At 43.8% G+C, this 20,184-nt stretch overlaps 1 protein-coding gene across 2 annotated transcripts in view; it reads left to right on the top strand.

The window, feature by feature from the left end:
• Positions 1-10,504, top strand: part of RREB1 (ras responsive element binding protein 1) — a 143,569-nt gene extending 133,065 nt beyond the window's left edge. For both annotated transcript variants that reach the window (XM_019542975.1, XM_019542965.1), the window contains exon 11: positions 4,273-10,504. In XM_019542975.1, the coding sequence (XP_019398520.1) occupies positions 4,273-4,793 (521 nt within the window). In that variant the 3' untranslated portion in view covers positions 4,794-10,504. The remainder of the gene's footprint in view (positions 1-4,272) is intronic.
• Positions 10,505-20,184: the final 9,680 nt, after the last annotated feature.

The raw sequence follows: 20,184 nt of genomic DNA on the forward strand, positions 1-20,184 counted from the left end.
GCCTTCCACATGCTCAGTGGCGAACTCAGAAGTGGACTGGAAGTACTCCTCCCTACCCCCCCACAGCTTGGTGATTGGCTGCGGCGGGACCCTGGGTGGCCCCCCAGACCCAGGAAGCACCAGTGGCCAAGCCAGAGGGGCGTGGGGGAGTGGGAGCCCAGCGCACTCTTCAGCAGACCAGGAAGTGGACCAGAAGTACTTCTGGTCTAGTTCCAGGTCTGCTGCTGAGCGCGCTGGGGAGCCCCCCGCACTCCTGTGGGACTCTCCATCTTGGCCCAGCATTGCAGCATTCACGAGCCCCTGCTACCTAGAGGTATGTAGAAAAAACATTGAAAGCTGTGTCTGTCCAAATCGCTGAACCTTTCCAAATCTCTCCGAATCAATTTGGAGGGTTCCAATTCGATTTGGATTTGGAGATTCATCCACTGAATCGGGCCTGAACTCCACCGAATCAAATCGGGGATCAAAGCTTCGCACTGCCCTGTTAAATATCATTCAGCTTTGCCTTGGAAGGGGTTATTAAATGACACTTTTATTTGGATGAAGACACAAGCTCACAGATGCATTGCTTATTCATTTTCTTCAAAACCATTGAATCCAAAGGTGCTGCATTTATTAGGGAGCTGAAGAGACATCAGGGAGAGGGATACTTCCTCTATGCTTGTTTTGGGATTGCTTTTCCTTAAGTTACATATTTTGTGATTTAAGCTTGGATATTTATGGTAAGATGAAGCTTCACTGAAGTATCCATGTTAAGACACTTTTAAAAGTGTATGGGTCTAATTAGTGGCCTGCCTGAAAGAATAAAGACCATATTAGCCTCCAGAACCACTAAACAAATTTCTGATGAACGGTTTAAGATACCAGCAAATTTCAAGTAGCTTGATTGATTGATTGATTTTTTTAACAAAATGCTGAGGGCACCACAAATCTGCCTGAAGTCAGTCTGAATGCAGCACCTTTGAAATCTAGGCTACCTCCTGTAGCATACATATGGAAGTAAACTTAGTTTTCTATTCTGAAAATATTTAACTGCTAGTAAATGCAAATTTGATTTCTTTCTTGTCCTTATTTTTTGTACATCACAAAGTCAACACAAAATATGACATGACTATAGTCAGGAAAGGATTTGGGGGGCTTCTGAAATCTAAAATAACATACTCTGAGCCAAACGAGAGACCCCGTTGTGCCCTTGGGGGATGAGCTCTTTCACATATCTTGTGCCATATGGTTTTAATATTGTCATTGTTCCTTGAGCTTTGCCAGTCTTGTGAACCGGATCTTTCTTCCTTTCCCCTCCCCCTTCTTGATTTAACTTGAGGCATTCATTTCTTGATCCAGTTTTAATTTTCCTATAGCAATTTTGAATAGAAATCTGTGCTAATGCCTTATGCTTTCTTCAGCTGCATTAAATGGCAATAGTTGTGCTACCACTTGCTTCTCTAAAACTGTTTTTAATCACCTCCATCTTCTCTCTCAAATGAGGGCTCTTCTTGAGTATTGCACATTTTTCCTTTTGATTGCTATGATAGTGCTGTATGAGATGATTTCTGTTTTTTCAGAAGTTTTGTTGTTGTTTGGTTTCATTTTTTTTCTTTTTGTAAAGATACCCTTAATTTTAAAAGATTATGGTCAGAGTAGCAAGAATGTTTGGGGACTGAGGTGCAGGGTAGAGCAATGAAAACCTGTACAAAATGGAGGGTCATTTGCGGATCTGTGTTTTCATCTCTAGCCTATCTGTCTCCCAGTGCAGAATGTACCCAAGTTTATTACTGTATTGTTTACTCTAAGTCTGGTGCAAGCCATTGCTTTGAGCAGTTTAAACATAAGGCTAGTACCTATCCTTGCATTCTTTAAAAGAGAAAAGTCCAGAAATTATGATTTTGGTGGGATTTTGCTGTGATTTGATATCTTGATTCCCCTGATCGTGGATTCACAGATGCAGGGTGAGCAGTGACCAAAATGTAGATACAGGGTTATATTCTAGGAAGAGAGCCCATCTCAGTAACAGTAGGGCCCCTTTTCACCGTTCTGCCAGTTAATAAGATCTTAAAGTTTGTATACGTCAAATGAAATTTAAAATCATTTCAAGGTTTTTTTCCTTTCCCTTTTTTTTTTTTTTTTTTTTTTTACACTCCCAGAATAAATGGAGCTTTAGTGTAAGTGAGAATTCAGCTCCAAGCAGCAGTTGCTTTGTCATGTGTGTATTTGCACCAGATGATATCTTGGTGAAACTGAATTTTTAAGCCATTTGAGGAGGACATGCAAGACTAAATAATGCTGAAAGCAGTATAGTATTTCAGGTTCTTCAAGGCAGTAGGTCAGTACTAAGGTTTAAGTATCTTTACATTGTATTAACCTTTTTATGAATTACTTTGTACCTGGGAAAGCATTTAAATATCTTGTATATAGGGAGATATTCTTGGAACCAAGCAAGCCACTTGCTCATATGCTGCGTACAGTGCCTGCAGCTTGTTCCTGAGTTTAATCCAGGAGTGGCCAACCCATGGTACATGTGGCACAAATGTAGTCTGTGTGTGGCACGTGATGGATCAAGGGGGAGCAGAGAACACAGGAACATTTTGGGCAGGGAGCAGAAAGTCAAGCAGCAGATCAGGAGGAAGGGGATTGGAGTGGTACTCAAGGAGGGTGTGGGGCTTACCTTGTGGCATGCCTGCCAAAAAGGTTGGCCAACACTTCCTAGTTCCTGAGAACAGGGAGATATGAGAACTGCAACTAGGCCTGGTTGGAAAAAGTTGAAGACATTCTCCATGCCCCCAGAAAACTTGCAGTTTTGCCTCTAAATCACACCTCCTCTGTAAGCGGATTAAAACGCGCGCACACAGTTTTTGCAAAAATGGACAAAGAAAAAACATCTTAAATCTTTCTTGGAAAATATTTTGTCAGCTGTCATGATAGCTGTCTAATAGTGGAGTTATTCGTGGTCTGATTACAACCCAGAAGCTTAGGCCTGCTATTTGTACATTGAAGCAGTGACCCTCTTTGTGCCTCACAAAACATCAAGTTCTGTCACAGAGTCCACTTCAAGCAGGTTTCCTCTTTATTTCCTGTAGTAATATGCGGGTGAAAAATTCACTCTTCCACCATGACGGGGAGAGAAATGTTTTCTCGATTCCTGTTTGGCTTTGTCATTTTGGTCTGCTTGTGGTAACGGGGCACATCTTCCTCATTCCACTTACAGAAAAGCTGTGAACGAAAGGGTATGGACGCTGTGGATTTACCCTGCTCTGTGAATAGTAACATATTACTAATACATCTACCCAAATGATGGTATAAACTTAGGGTACACAACCCCTGGCCTGCAGGTCAGATCCAGCCACCCAGTGCCTTATCTAGCCTGCAGGGGGCACCATGGACTGTGGCCCTGTGTACTAGTTGGGGCACACAATACTCCTGGGCTGGATCCTGGCTCTCAGGAGTGGTGAAGGGCCCCTGGAGCCCAATCCCCATGTGTAGAACCAGGCAGAGGTGGCATAGGGCCCCCATGGCCTGATCCCCGCATACAGGGTCTGGTCTGACTTGCGGACCAGCCCCACACCCCTCATCCGGTTCATGGAGCAAAAAGGTTTACTGATGTAAGCAAATCACTGTGAAGCAGATGACTTTACAGTCTCCAGCAGTTTTTGGGATACCTAAATACTTACCAGTGAAGTAACAGTCATAGAGGAGTAGTAGGCAGCCTGACATGTGGAAAAGAATCCTGCATTTAACTTTGGATTAAACTAAACACAAGAAAATGTATGAGAGTGCTAAAAATCTGACAGTGTCAGGACCAATTTGCATATGGAGGGGTGCTTGCAGACTTTCTCTTAGCAGCACATGCAAAAAGGCATGTAACTGAGACCCACAAAGTAATATTATCCACTCACAATCATTCTAGCCTACCAGAGACTTGCTGGGAGATGGAATTTGCAATATTCTTTATGCACTATTCCTTGGTTAATTATCCTGTGCACTTTGGCATATATATATTACACTGCTTTGCCACGCTGTCTTTTTCATAATACAAAATGACACCAGACATCTACAAATCCTTAACCTTTATCTGTATTTTCTCATCTCTGCCCCAGCAATATCTGTATTTACTGGCACATGATAAACCAAACCAAAATCAGAGCTGTGTCAGTAAGGCAACTATGGCTGATGTGGCTCCTGAATTTCTGCTATTCAGAACAGTTGCACGCCTGAAAAAGAGAAAAGGAAATGAATGTGTCAACTTGCAATTCAATTTCGGTCTTAATTCTGTCCTAGGGGAGAGACCATACAAGTGTCAGACCTGTGAACGGACCTTCACTCTGAAACACAGCCTGGTTCGTCACCAGCGCATACACCAGAAGATCAAGAGTGCCAGGAACCATGGCAAGGAGAGTGACAAAGAAGAAAGCCAGTCTCGGTGTGAAGAAGACAGTGAGAATGAGTCTAGCCATAGTGGCACTAACCCCATCTCAGAAAATGAGTGCGACTCCGTTGCAGGCCTTGGTAACCCTTCATCTGTCACTAGAAGCCGAAAAGAAAGTCAGGCCAATGCAGCAAAGGAGTCTCTTTGCAAAGAGGAGAGAACCAGTGGACGAATAACCAGCACTTGCCTTGCAGAGTCCAGCAAGAATGCACAGAAACAGATCCCGAAAGATCAGGAATCACGGGGGAACTCTGATCACGAGAGACCTTCGGGTTTCATTCAGGACTTGCTGGAGATGCACAATAAAAAATCTCCCATGAATCACATTCTTGCCTCTGCAGACAGTGCACCTCAGCTTTTGGGAGTTGAATGACTTGCTATGAAATTGGACCTATCCCAGCACACAAACTAAAGCCAGCAGAGCAAGTTTTTTTGGAGTGGTTTGTAAGAGTGCCCTTCAAATGTGGGAGAGTTATGGCAGACTGGAGTCTGTGCCATATGCCTTTCAGTATAATAATGCAAGAGACTACAGTATATACTGATTTGAGTGCCTTACTACTTTATTAGATCTTTTGGTATGATAGAATTTTTTCAAAAATGATTTTTTAATATTTTAATGAATTATTTGGAGAGGACCCTTTTCATTTAAGCATTAATATTACCTTTTGTATTGGTGTGTGTGAACTTGTTCCTGTATATCTGTGAGAGTCGCTGTGTTTTGTTCTCTGAGCTGGAAATGGGGGCAGTGGGTGGGGAAGCCCTTGGATACTGCAGCCAATAACTGGAAGAAAATTATGTGAATTTCATACAAATTAATCAGAGGAAATATAGATGAGACATTGAGATCTTTTTTTTCCCCTCACTTGATGTTCTTGCATTTGCCACATGGTGGAGCATTAATCCAGTTCCAGATATTAATGACAGGGCAGCTGAAGGTGTTCAAAGTGGTTCAAGCCAAAAGCAGGAAACAGTTTCAATCTCATACTTGTTTCCACTTTTCAGCATTAGAAATGGTATTCTAGTAACTAGGGTTGGTTTTTTTCCCCTGGCCATTGTGGACTGAGTATACAGAGAAGAGTTACATAGCAACTTAACCTATGGAAATTACGCACCCGCTGTTATATATGTTTGATTTGCTTCGGTATATTATTATTATTATTTTATTGTTATTTTATAAATTCATCAGTTTGCTCGTCTCTGCAGTCAGCAGAAACCAATGGGCAATATTTGCCCACGGAGATCTACAATGCAGCTTGGAAGCCCCATTTAAATGTTTTTGACTCAAGTTTTCACCAGCTCCTCTCTCACGTTGCAGCTCTTTTACTGTACTTCAAATGAAACCCTTCCTCTGACTGGAGCATCCAATGGAGGCCAGCAAGTTATCATCCAAAATGTGCAGGGGAACATCTCACTAGTGGTGGGTGGGTGGGTGTGTGTGTGTCTGTCCGTGTGTGTGCGTGTGTATGAGAGTGAGAGAAAAATGGAGAGAGAACGAAGGGAAGGAGAGCATGTGAGGGAAGGGGGTTGTGAAAAAATCTTCCAAGTGCATGAGATAGGCACTGCAAATACCATATGAATTTTGTGGAGATCACATCAGTGATGACATTTGTTACTAAAAAGCAAAGTCATTCAGTCTTCCAGTCAAAAGAAAACAAGAAAGAAATGCGAGCTGTACCGTGATCTTGCTTGCCGTCATGTTCTAAAGCAAGAAAATACTACTGGTAATAAAGCTACAAATATATGTTAAAAATGAAATTAAAATCAATTACATAATTAAAAAAAAAAAAAAAAAACCCCAAACTTTTTCTTCCTGAGATTTTGGGGTTGATGCTTGAAGACTAAGGCATGTGTCTAAATTTCATATCAGTAAACTAACCCCCTTGAAATGCTGAGCGTTGGAATTTCTCCGCAGGCCTCCGTGTTGCCAGCCACTGGTGATACTCCAACCACCAGGATTTAAGGGGTTACGCCAAATGTCTCCTACTGTAGCTGTGCATTTTTAGGGATGCTCAGCGTTTTGTTGTTGTTCTTGTTGTTTTTATTGCCTCTGGGACAGACAGAGCCATAGTATTGCCGGAGCATCACTGTGCTGTTCCACCTTGTCAGCCTGTTCTCTCACACTGTGATCCTCCCTTCCCCTGCAAAACCGCTTTGTCCTACTTTCATTAGACAAGGAAGATGTGGGCCTCAAATCCCTATCATAGCTAATATATATGTCTCTCTCTCTCTCCCTCTCTCTCTGACTTCCCCCACATTTCTAGAGACTGAAATCCAACTGCCCAGAACTCAAAGGAAGAAAAAATGTTGTTGAATAATGTTCTTGCAAATAGAATAAGAAAAAAATGGTTGAGGTATATGTGATTTTATTTTATTTTTTTTTTCAACTAGGGATGTTTGGACCAGTTTTGAAACAAAATTACTCCAGATAAATAAAATATCAGAAGCAGTGATTCATTTAAAACTCTACCCAGGTGCATCCTATTTAGTTAAAACCAGTTCACACATCCCTTAGTTTTTATTATATTATAATTATAATAATAATAATTATTATTATTTTGGGTATTTTGGTTTTTTGTTGTTTGTTGGTTTTTTGTTTTTTTTTGGTTTGGTTTGGTTTTTTTGCAACTCTCCACACTAAACTGCGCAATATTGTGGGGGAGAAGCCATTACTAAACTATATGCTGCAGAACAATGTAGCAAGTAATCAATTCCCAGCAGCCTGCCGGGACATCTGCTAGCAATAATCACTATTGATTTAAAGCTTTATTTAGCCTTTATCTATATCCTAGTAGAGTATAAGGTCTTGCCACATTTTAATGACATTTTTATTAGTTGAGTTTGACTGAGAATTTTTGTTGTTGTTGTTGTTGTTTTTTTCCCCCCAATATTAAACTGTGAAATTTATAACATGTTTAAACTATGGGTGAATCTTATGCTTAGTTTGCATGTTCAGCTAATTTGTCTCTATACATTTTTTTTTTGGTTTAGATCTTTTTATTTTCCTCTCTCAGGGCTTTTACAAAAATGGATCTTCTGAAATTCTTGTCTGAGTTGCAATGGACTTAACATTTGAGAAAGTTCAATCACTACATTAAGCACTTGACTGTGAAAGAGCAAAAAGAAAAAGGAAAAAAAAATCTGGGTTTGTGGCTATTCTGAAGTAGCTTTTGGGGCTATGGGACAGTCTGATTCCATTTTCAGAACGATTCATAATCTTCTCTCTCCTTCTGTGTATGTCTCTTTTCTCTACCCCTCTCTATTCAAGAAGGAAGTTTAATTCTAGTGATTTCAGCCCATGCAGGAAACAATAATAAATGTGTAGAATTCATATTTTTCTAAAGGGAACTTAAACTGCTGCTACAAGTTGTGTACAAGACTGGTTTATGCCACATGAACAGAGAATCACACATTTGTTTTTGGTACTTTTATTCCTCTTTTTATTCAGTTGTACAGTACTTCCAAATTCAAAATAAAAGTAAAGCTGTTCTGTATCAAACCATCTAAGCAATAAAATGTTATATTTAAAAATTATAGGTTACAAAATGGACATGGCTCTTCTTGTGCGTTTCTTGTAACTTGCTTTGAAACCATAGATTGAGGGATAATGCGCAAAGCAGCTTGACATAGTCAGAGGGTTTTACTGTTTCTGTTGGCCTGAGCTTGAATTAGTGGGCCAAAAGCTTGTGAAAACTTCGTTCTCTTTGTGAGCAGGCTAACCAGAGTCTTAGGAAGCAGTGGATTTGGGGTTTGAAATTTCAGCTACAAGATGGGAGAAATGTAAGTGAAGGTCTTTACCAGCTTTAGTTTGAAGTTCTCTGTCCATTGTAAGCAGCAAACTCATGGTCATACAAGACATGGCCTTCTCAAGGTATTGTGCTGTGTGAAGAAGTATTGATGGCTTTCTTTAAGTGGATTAGGTGTGCTCTGGCAGTTGCAATCATGGCTGAGTTGTCCAGCAGGGAATTTTGTGTAGCTGTGAAATGTTCTGGATGAAATCACATTCTATTGGCAAATGCCTAGGTGCATAGTACTGTATTTAAGTTTGTCCGTTTAACATGGTCTTGCAATTTGCATTTTATGTGCTTCCTTGAAGAATGCCTCCCACAAAATAGTGACAGGCAGACAGCCATGTGGGCTGAGCATTGGCTGCTTGATGGCAGGAACTGTGAAGAGCTGGGGAATCTCCTTCCTTTCAGCTCTTCTCCCTGGAGGTGACTGTACCTCTACTAGAACAGTGAACCAAATTAAGAGATGAGGCCCAAGGGAGTCTGAGCTGTTTCATTGCACACAATCTTTCAGTCTTTCACATGCATATATTGTAGACGCTAGCATGTCATTTATATTTCCTTATGTCATATTTTGAATTTGGCCTAGTTGCGTCCCTCAGCCAGACATTTCCTTGTTCCAGCTGTGCAGCAACCAAACAGTACCTGTTAATCGACAGCTGTCTACTAATACCAACTTACTTTATTCCTGCTCACCATTAGATTGCTGCTACTGCAGTTGTTTCCCAAAGACCATGGGCAAGGTTAGCAACAGGTTGGGAGAAGAGTAGGGTTTACTGGTGTAAACTTCACTTGCCAGAGTTGCTGCTACTTCACTGCTCTGCTCCCTGAGGTGCATGCTTTCAATGTTGAATGAAGCCTTGTAGTTTGTAGTTTGCCTCTGCTGATATGCTGTGTTTAATCAAACCTCCCACAGAGCCCCCATTTCCAGAATAGATGAGCAGGACCCCTTAGTCACAGAGGACCAAGTGTTTTTGTGCATCAAGTTTGCAGAGGACTGAATCTCCACATCCACAGAACAGGGAGCTGTACAGAGGGTTAGGAAGGAACAAGCATCCTCCTCCTCTGGTGTTATAGGCCTAAGTCCAGCGTGTATCAAGGGGAGCTGTACTTCAAGGTACAGGAGTGTCCATCACAGAATGAAAAAGAATTGAGTGTCATGGCAGTCTGATAATAAAATGAGCACTCTAGAAATCCTGTAAGGATAAAGGGATAAAAGTATTTGTCACTACTTGCTTAGTCACATAATAGCCGATTTGAAGTTGTGCGTGTGGGTGGCACAGGGAGAGCAGTATGGTTGTGCACAGGCTAAAGGTGAGGAAAAAAATGCTACACCAGTGACAGTACCATATATCTAAAACCAGAAGTCTTTTATTCTGAGGAGAGAGGGTGAGAAACTAGATGGTCTCCTTATTTATCAATGGAAGCATAAATGATGGAAGAGTGCTTTGAAGAGCAGAAGGTTGGGAAGGAAAGGCAATAGGAACAAAGCTGGGGGGATGCCATCCCCACTCAAGAGGGTAGTTTTACTGCTTTAATTATATTTTTGGCTATTATGGTAATGGATTATGTCATTACCTGTGGCTGATGGTCTACAGGATAGTGCCTCTCAAAAACATCTCTTCTAATCTTGCATTCTTACCTGGCATAGCTGGAAGGGAGTGAGGAGGGGGAAAGTGGAAAAGGTTAAGGGCATTGCATCCACTTAAAACTGAAGGAGCAATTGGAATTACATATATACCAAATGTATACATTATTTAATAATGTATTTCATAATAACAAAGGTGGCTGCAGACAATGTAGCTGAGATTCTCTCTTCCCCTTATTTTTCTGTGACTCCTCTCCCTCTGCTCTTTCTGGTCTAGCTCAAGGAAAGGTTCCTATATGTTTGAGTCTGTTGCTTTCTCTTTCTGGAAAAAGGGAGAAGTGGGGGAAAACATGCTTTGTCTCTGCAGTCCTCCAGAGGTGGTATCTGCAAACAACCCTGCTCCACAGAAAAGTTCACATGAAATGGAGTGCTGTTTATCAGTAGAGTGCCAGACCTGGTATTATTTTTGGCTGTCTGGTAGCTCATCTTATACCCCGTTATCCTCTACCTGCATTATTGTCCAGTGTGCTGCTTCCCACGACCGGCCCACAACTATTGTGATAAACCATTGTTCAGTTTGAGCATTCTCCTGGAGGAGCCAAATTGTGGGATTTGCTTACATGAGCTGGAGGTGTATTGAGATTTTGCCATTAGGTAACAAGGTCCTACCATGGTGCCCTCCAAAGCACCTACAAGGAGCCTGTGTGCAAACCCCGCCCCCTCCACTCCAGAAAAGGAATTCTGCTGTTGCAATCAAATCCTAAAGCCCTGGACCCTGGAAGTTTTGTGGGAGCACAGGCAACCTGAGAGTAGCAAGTTCAGAAAGGGTGGAAGAAAGAGGAATCTTGCTGAGCAATACGCATTTGTACCCATAGCGGAGAAGAAAATGACTGAAGAAAATAATCCCTCCAGTATTCTGAGTCCCTCCGACTCTGTCTCCCAGACGGCTACAGGAGGTTGATGCGAGGAGCCAGAAAGAAGAGTAAGCCAAAGTGTGTGGCTTAGTGAGATGGTTGCCTGCCTGACCTCCTCACTCCAGATTTTTCATGTTCTGTACAAAGAACTGCTGCTTGACGCACGGGGGAGCCGCGTATTGTGAAAGGGAAGAATGTGCCACAAAGGGAGCTGTGCTGTGGATAATCTGAACCTCTCTAGTGCCTTTTACCAGAGGATTGCAAAGCAGTTGACCCAAATTAAGAGACTACATAAACAGAAATCAAACAGCCTAAATTAAAAGGAGAATTGTGTCCTCATGGAAGAAATCAGGCCTTACATAAGCTTACATGTGAAAGCTAAAGCAATAAGTACAGAATGTCAGGGGCTCATTTGGGACAGTAATTTTAAGTCCTAGACAGAATATGGAACCTGGCCACATTGTGGGTAAAGCTGTGGCAAGGCTGGTACAGAGCATCAGCCTGAACCCTGGGACACTGATATACAAGCTGAGTAGCTGACTAAGATTTTGCTGCTGGCTGTGTCTGTCAGCAGCAAGTACACAGAGAAGAAATGTGTAAATATATTTATCCTCTCCTTTGAATCTAGGGATTGGCTAAAGAACAGGTTCAGCAGCATTGAGAGAACTGCAGAAGTGAATATATTCCTCCTTCGGAAGATCTTGCTGAGAGGCCCAGTCTTGGGAACTGCTGTGTACACTCGAGCCCCATTGAAATGAATGCAAGTTGGGAGCATCAAGTACCCTACAGAACCTGTGACGAGGCCTGGACTACTCTAAATGCATTCTTCATGCATGAACATACCGTTACATTTTCTCATTGCTATTTGATTTTGGTGAATGTGCCAGGAGAGCCTTGCCACCTACCGGATCTTTGGAGTCTAGGATTAAGAAGTGGGTTTTGTAGACCGTGCTCACTAATGCATTCTAACACACATCCCAATGGTCTTTTGTAGACTGCGCAGGCTGTACTTGGGGTTGCACTTGACCAGCTCCCACGCACTAAAATATAGCTTTCTGTGTCTGCACACTAGAAGTTTTCAAACGCATTTAAAAAGAACCCTGCTTTCTGACCTAGCCTTGACTTGCCCTCAGCTGTACCCTTTCTTCATGTCTGCAGTAAAAAAGGATTCCTAACAGCTCAAGGGTGGCACTGAATGTCAATGCTATATGGAACAAAAACATCAGTTTCTCTGTCACCGTCCATGTAGCAATTTTTAGTAGTATTAGTGGCATTTTTGGCAGTTATGCAAAGGCAGCAGTTCTGTTTCCCAGCAGCATGGATGCCTGTGGAGAAGCTTGAGAGAATCCCGAGGAGAGCCACGTGCGTGATCAGAGGTCAGGAAAACAGACCTTACAATGACAGGCTGAGAACTATGGGACTCTTCAGCCTGGAGTGCAGGCTCAGGAGTGATCTCGTGGCTGCCTATAAGTTTATCGGGGTCCTCACCAGGATCTGGGGGAACGTTTATTCACCAGAGCCCCCCAAGGGATGATGAGGTTGAATGGTTATGAACTACTGCAAGATAGTTTCAGGCTGGACATAAGGAAGAACTTCTTTATTGTCCATGCCCCCAGGGTCTGGAATAGACTCTCTCCAGAGGTGGTTCAAGCACCTACTTTGAATGCCTTAAAGAGACATTTGGATGTTTATCTTGCTGGGATCTTATGACCCCAGCTGACTTCCTGCCCTTTGGGCGGGGGGCTGGACTTGATGATCTTCCGAGGTCCCTTCCAGCCCTGATGTCTGTGAAATCTATGAAATATGCAAGTATGTGCATGTACATGTAGGTAGACTAGGATATGTGTAGTAGGCCCCTTATGAATGCATACCAGAAATGTACATAGCATCAAATGGTGACTGGCAGGTGTTAGAAGGGGGAGTCCTCCCATGGTTTGCCCCCAATAACTGAATGGGTAGGGCACTTACCTGGGAAGGTGGAGAAGCAATGTCTAGCCCCCCACCCCAGCCAGAGGGGTTTGAACCTGCATCTCTCTGACCTCCTTGTATAGTGTAACAACCAAGCATTATCCAAACCTTTCTTGGTGTTCCTTTTGAAGCTCTACTGTGCACGCTGCCCAAGCTACAGGAGGGACATATATGAGGCCAGAAGGAAGAGCATGTGTTTCAGTGTGTGGCTGATGGCCTGGAAGGGAAGGGGCCTGATTTAGCCTGAAGTTTTGTTCCCAGTGAAGCAAAACATTTTGTACTGCCCTGCATTCTTTTTTTTCCTATTGACTATTAAATGCAAGGGACAGCGGCTCCATTTCAAAAGAAGCATTGGGGAAGCGGGTAGCTAATGCCTGACCTATTGCCTGGTGGTTAGAGTACTGTGCTAGGAAGTCAGAGATGCAAGTCTAAGCCCCCTCTGGACACAGGAGGCCTAGAAGCTGGGTCTAGCTTCTCAGCTGAGTGCCCTAATAACTCAGCTGTTATGAGTTAAAATATAGCAGGGCCCTTCTCTTCCATTTTGTTTTTGGAACTTGCACTCAGATATGCATGTACATACCAGGTCATCTGTGTGCAAAATATCTACCTTCATGTAAGCACCAGAAATGCCACAATCACAAAGAAATAAATACCACCCAGGCTCTTAAACCTACAACCTAAAATAATGTATTTTATTTTAGGGGTTGTCGTGCTGTTGTAAGAGTGCAGCCCACGATAGCAGCATGGGGCTAGTGTATAAACCTGAAAATTAAAGAGAAACTGACCAAAAAACTCAAAGTTTATCATCTTCATTGTCTAAGCTGAAAAGGATACAGCTATTAACAAACGCATGCAATGGAAAACACTGCTTCCAAAGGTAATAAAGACATGCTTGAGTTGGTTCAGTGCAGGCACTGTGTGCAGCTCAGGCCCTGGACTAACCCACCTCTGCTGCGAGCAGTGCCGTCAGTGCTGAATCCAGCTTGTGTGCCCGACTGGCCCCTCATGCTACATGCAGCATGCAGGGTTTGTCTGAGACCCATGGAGCAGATCATGTGGCTTCATGGGTGGATCCAGCCTGTAAGCTGTTTGACATTTGACATCCCTTATTTACTGTAACTCCTAGGCGCTTCTCTGCAATACTGCAGCCTAGCTAGTTGCCCCCCCAGTCTGTACTGGTGCATGCAATTATCTGTCCCAGTTGCAGGTCATTGTTATTGTCCTTGTTAAATTTAACCTGGTTGACTGCAGATCATTTTTCCAGTTTATTCAGGTAATTGTGGATCTTAGTCCTGCCTTCAGGAGTGTCTGCAACTCCACTCAACTTGGTGTTGTCTGCAAATTAGCTGTAACAACACAAATGTGGACATCCTTAACGTTTACAAGCCTATCTGAGTTCTGTGATGCCTGAATTCAGGTCTCTCTTTCTATTGCTTGTGTAAAATTGGTGGTTGAGGCCATGGAAAATTCATCTGTCATAGTTAAAGAATGTGGTCCTGATTGATGATGAGACTCCTAGACATGACGGTGATTATAGTAATAATGAAATGTTACACCCATGGAACCATTGAATTTGACAAAAATGTCAGAAATACTTTTAATGAATTAAGCCTCACAACATACTTGTGAATGAGGTGCACAAATAGAGTAACTGAGGCAATGAGAATTGCCCAAGATCAGGTCAGCAGAAGAGCCTGGGCCATAAACCTAAGAACATTGACTTCCAGTCTCCTGCTTTAGACTCCTGTCTCTCCAGATTTCTCAATAAGCAAAATGTCATGGTTGAACAGGAAACACTGGTACCTTGGAGGGTCATGGAATTTTAGAACTGATCTATCTGTGTGTGTGACTGGAGGGCAGGCAACAGACTCTGATGCTGAATGCTGCCATAGATGGGTATTTTTCAGCCATTGTGAGGCGTGCCAGTTGCTGCCCCACTAGAGCAGCTGCATGAAGGTGAAGGTCCTCATTTTAATCAACATTCTTAATTAAAAGAGCTGGCAGCATTTCCCAGGATGCCCCTTATATTTTATTTACAAATGACTCCTTGTGGCAGTGCTTCGGTGACAACTGTGCTGTGGGATGCTACGTGATTTGCTAAGAGTTCCCAGTTCGTAGCCTGCTTTATTAGCAGCAGATTCTCCCGGATGCTAGTTCGAATAAGATGCTGCAAAACTGGCAAGGGTAACAAGAAGACGCTGCTCCATTGTAACTGTAAGAGAAGACTGAAAACAAGAACTTATAAACACTAAATTTAACTCTTAAGACAGTAGATGAGTACAGGCCCAATCCAGTGAAGCATCCTCATTGCGCTCTGGCAGGAGCTCAGAGCCTTCCAGCAGAGAGAGGGCCTTATGGCTGAATTCTGCTTGGTGACACTGGTATAAATCTAGACTAACTGCTGAAAACAATAGAGTTGTTTTGGATTTGTAGCAGTGAGCTGATGGCAGAATTGTGGGCCTTCAACTATATCTTTTCTCCACATACACCTGCCCTAACTGGAAGAAAGTGTTAATAATGACATTGGAAGCAGGTACTGTGACAATCTGACAAGGTGAGTTTGGACACTAGAATCCTTTCTGCAAGAGGCGGTCCAGTGTGGTGTGAATTAAATATCAGAAACTGGAACTAGGTTGCCCACATGGTTCTGCAAAGCTGCCTCTCCTGTGCTAAGAAAGAGAAGCAGTTCCTTTTTCAGTTTACTTGCCAGCAGGTGCATCAAGTCTGATGGAGCTGACACCTACTGAATCCTTCACAAATGAAACCGAGACAGATATTTCTGTATATATTGGCTAAGGCTTTAGAGATGAGCAGTAGTTAATGAACCTGTAATATTCACTTAGCAGCTTTCGTCTTTTGTGGTAATTGAATATTGATAAGAATCTGGAAAGCTATTAATTTTGAAATGTACACGGGTGCTTTGGAGACTAACAGCAAAATGGCTGCTCATGCTGTATGTCTGTGACAAAGTAGGAAACTACACAGCAGCAGGGAACACTGATGGTGGCGTTGTTGAATATACAATGCCACCACCGTTTATTACTATGTAGAGAAGTGATGTGGTCCAGTAAATGATAATTGCACACAAAATGGTTTTATTTCAAAATTGCCATTATTTTCCCTTGTATGATATAGGGACTGGATAGTTATATATTTCTTAGCTTTTATTTCTATGGCTCCTACCATTACCTTTAGGCATCATCATATATGGTTTTAACATTAGCTTTTTCTTTTCAACACGTCTCTCTGAAGGTCCAGATTTGGAGAAATCCCTGTCTTCCTTTAAGACTTGCCTCTAAGCAAGTGATGCTTAACCTCTGGCTTGCAGGTCAGATCCAACCCATAGGGCTCCCCAGAGCTCCAGAAATTCAGAAGTGTTAATTGTGCTCCCGTGCTACCAAATTTCTGGACATGGGGAGCCCCAGCGCTGGATAACATGGCCCTCCATGCTAGATTGCACTAGTACATGGCCCGGCTGGGCGCGCAGGGTCAGTGCATGGCTGGGTTGGGAGTGCAGGATCAGGCTACATGTTAATCCTTTGCAAGCCACCAGTTGGACAACCCTAATCTAAGAGTTAGAACCAGTGTGATTATTAGGGATCCAGGTTTTCCATTCACCATGGTAAAACACGGATTTTCTCATTTTAAGGAGAAAAACCTGGATTTTCTTCTTTAAAGGAGAAAAATATGGGAAACGGTGGGTTTCCCTTTGCAGGCTGCCAAACTTCCAGCCTGGGGGGTGTGGGAGGAAGGCAGTCAGGCAGGGGGTGCCATGTGCATGTACACACATACACATGCACATGGCTACCAGGCAGTCTGGAGAGCAGCTCCCCGCACGTAAGTCTGCCCAGTGGAGAGAGGGAGGGGTTGGGAATTGAGGCCCCCATAGTGAGGGATTTGGGCAGGGCTGGGGCTGCTGCCCAGCTGGGGCAATGCGTGGGGCTTGGGTCCTGGGACTCCCAGGCAGGGAGCATGACTGAGCTGTAAGCAGCTTGTATGAGGGGTGAGGAGGGGGATGGCTCCCTGCTGCTACATGTACTCCAGTGGTGGGGGGAAGAAATTGGGGGGCATGTGCCCCCCAGATTTGTGTGCAGAGCAGGGGTGGGTTGCTAACTACAGGCTTGGTCTCCCCTCCCTTCTGCCCTCCCTCCGGGGCCTCTGCAGCCCAGTGGGGAGGACCTGGCATGGCAGGGCGGAGTGGAGCAGGGCAGGGCAGGGAAGCTTGATGCTGCTGCCACTGGGAGCTCCATGTTGCCATGGTGAGGTGCCCCTTGCCCACCTAGCAGCAGCAGAGATGGTGGTATGGAGGACACCTCACCATGGCAGGCTTCCAGCAGTGGTGCCTGGCCCTGCTCTTCCTCGCTGTGTTGGGTCCTGCCTGCTGGGCCACACAGAGGGCCTGGGGGGAGGGCAGCAGGGCGGGGACCTCACAGCCCACACTTGCCGTGTGCACAAATCTCAGGGGCACATCTCCAATACCCCACCCTGGGAGTGCATGTAGCGGTGGGGAGCCAGCCCCCACCCCCACCCCCACCTGAGCCCACAGAGGGCAGCCTGTACCTACCCCTCCCACAGGCTGTCCTCGGACCGTGCCGCTCATTGGGGAGTGGAAGCCAGGCTTCCCGCTCTGCTGTACTGCAGCAGCCACCACCTCCCATGGACAGCACCTGGAGCTTGGGCACTGCTGTGGGGGGAGGGGGCTGTGGACCCAGGTCCCTGGCTCCATAGCTCTGGCAGCTGGGAGTCCCCTTTGGTGGGGGGGGCTGGAAGTGGGGAGTGGGGCACCAACAGGGCTGGGGCGGGGGATGGGGGTTGGGAGTGAAGGGCAATGGCATAGGCAGGGCACCAGCATATCAGGGCTGCTCAGAACCACAAAGCAATTGGTGCGGGACCCATGTCCTGGTGAGCAAAGAGGGCAGAAGCAGCTCTGATTTCCCACAATAAAAAACTCAAAATCAAATGCCAAAATGTATAGGTATTTGTAATTTATTTTATTATAATGATTGAGGCACTGGTAGGCTCCCAAATTGCTTTAAAATTGTAAATATATCAATAAAACATTGTGTTCAACTGATACTTACTATATATAGTGGTGTTTCATTTAAATAATGGAAAAGCATGGATTTTGAGGGTTTTAATTAGAGAATTTGCAGGGGTGCTTTGGTCTAAATCAAAGAAGTTGTGATTTTTAAACAAAGAAAACCAGGATCCCTGGTGATTATGAAAGAGTGCTTTAATGGGTATGTACTGGGGTATGGCTCAGTAGGCTACAACACCGCAGAGGACTGGGGGTTATAGTGGAGCATAAGCTGAACGTGAGCCAACAGCATACTTTTGTTGCATAAAATATCAACAGCAGACTGGGTTGTAAAGTGTCACCTGAAAATCAAGGAAACTGATTCTTCTGTTCTGTTCAGCACTGGTGAAGCCCCACCTGGAGTACTTTGTCCAGCTTTAAGCCTCACATTTCAAGAAGGATCTGGGTAAGTTGGAAAGAGTCCAGTGGCGAGTGACAAAAAGATTAGAGGCCTGTGAAGTACAATGTATGAGGTAAGGCTGAAAGAACCAGGATTGTTTAGTCTGGAGAAGATTGCTGGGTGATTTGATAATGGTCTTCAAATACATGGTGATTATAAATAGGATGGAGATGGACTCCTCTCTGTGAATGAAGGGGACAGGACTAAGAGCAATGGACTCAAATTGCAGCAGAGGAAATTTAGGTTACAGATTAGGAGGAACTTTCTCAATATGAGGGTGGTCAAGCATTGGAACAACCTGGAGAAAGTGTTCTTGGAATCTCCATCCCTGGGTATTTTCAAGAGCAGGTTGAGTAGACACTTGGTTGGGATGGCTTAGTCAGGAATGACTCTGCTTTGAGCAGGACCTAAATGGCTTGCTGGACTAGATGCCTATGCAAGGTCCTGTCTACTCCTACTTCCTTTATGCAAGGTCCTGTCTACTCCTACTTTCTTGTGCTCCTATGATTTATAATCTTTTGGGAGTTCTGCAACAGTGATATAGACTTGATGCAAGAAGAAGACTAAGAGCTTGTCTAAAGACACGGTTGCGATATTAATATAACGCCAGTGCAATTTGTACTGGAGTTTGTTCCCACGTGCCACACTTACGCATGTGCCCAGGACCATAACATGTTGAGCTAGGTCAGAGGAGCCCCAGCTGGCAGAGGACCCCAGGGGTTGCCTGCCAGCTCAGGGCTGCTCCAACCTGGCTAAACATGCTGTGGAGGGGCTGGCTGAGGCACAAGGGTGCTCCAGTACATGGCTTGCCAGCAGACAGCCCCTGCCTTGAAGCGCCCTCTTGTGTCTACATGTGCATTGCAGCCCACTAAATAACACTGCTGTAGAATAGTATTTGTGTTTACAAGCACTATCCTACAGCAACTTCATTAGTTTACTGCAGCCTAATAGGGCTGCTGCACATGTAGCTGCTGAAACTTTACTGTGGAACTAATTAGTCAGCTCTGCCGTAAACGTCTTGCCCAATATAGTTAAGAGTGTAGCTTTAATGAGTAGCTGGAGCGCTACAGGAGCCCAGTCATTTGGGAAGGCCCTGGAGGAACATCTCTACCATGGCTACTCTGCACCCACTTTTGAGCTGTAGCTCTCTAGGCCTTGCCTTTATTATATAGAAAAGTGTGTGTTCTCGAGTTAACTAACTCACATTAATGAACGTGAGGTAAAAGTCCCAATGGATTTCACTTGAGGTACAGGTTGTTAAACCCTATAGGGGAGTCCTGGGTTTACCCTGCTTTGTTAGCTCCATTGAAAATCCAAGTTTTTGTCTTCCCTAGGATTTTGACTCATAATACACTGAACTATGAACACACCGGGTCTTCCCTCTGAATAAAGGGCTTAAGAAATTGAGAGTTACAGCTGCTCTGCTGCTTGTGTCAGCTGTCTAGGACGGCTTTAGCTCAAATCAAGTGAGTTAGGATTAGGGAGGAGAGTAGAGTTTATGAACTTTAACTTTCCAAAGGTCACTGTTTTGACTAAAGGAAGGAGCTGTATGAACTGCAGTTCAGCAGAATGGAACACGCTTTGATTTTTTAGCATTTGGAAAGCTTCAATTTTGAACAAGATATAACTTATGCATGAACATTACCTGCAAGAATTACCAGGAACACACATACATCAAATGCTCCTGACCAGTTTTTAAAAAGTGAATTGCAAAATACCTTTGAAGGTCCCCCAGGTGGTAGCCTCTGGTACTGCTAGCTGCATAATCTCCAGCCTTCTACATGAAGGTTTGTGGTGTTTCTTGTATGTTATTTTTAAAAAAAACATTTACTGGGACAATTTACATCTGTAATACCAACTTGCAATGGATGATGTTGATTTTCTTAATGAAAATCAAAGGTGCTTGGACATGAAGGGAACAGGCTGAGGTAGCATGTAAGATGCTCTTAATTTAAATTCTTAATATTTGTAATACAAATGCTACGGGACAAATTCCTTTATATGAATATTGAGAACTTAAAAGTTCTGAAGA

This window comes from Crocodylus porosus, unplaced genomic scaffold, assembly GCF_001723895.1.
Source record: "Crocodylus porosus isolate Cpor-Errol unplaced genomic scaffold, CroPor_comp1, whole genome shotgun sequence".
Taxonomy (NCBI): domain Eukaryota; kingdom Metazoa; phylum Chordata; order Crocodylia; family Crocodylidae; genus Crocodylus; species Crocodylus porosus.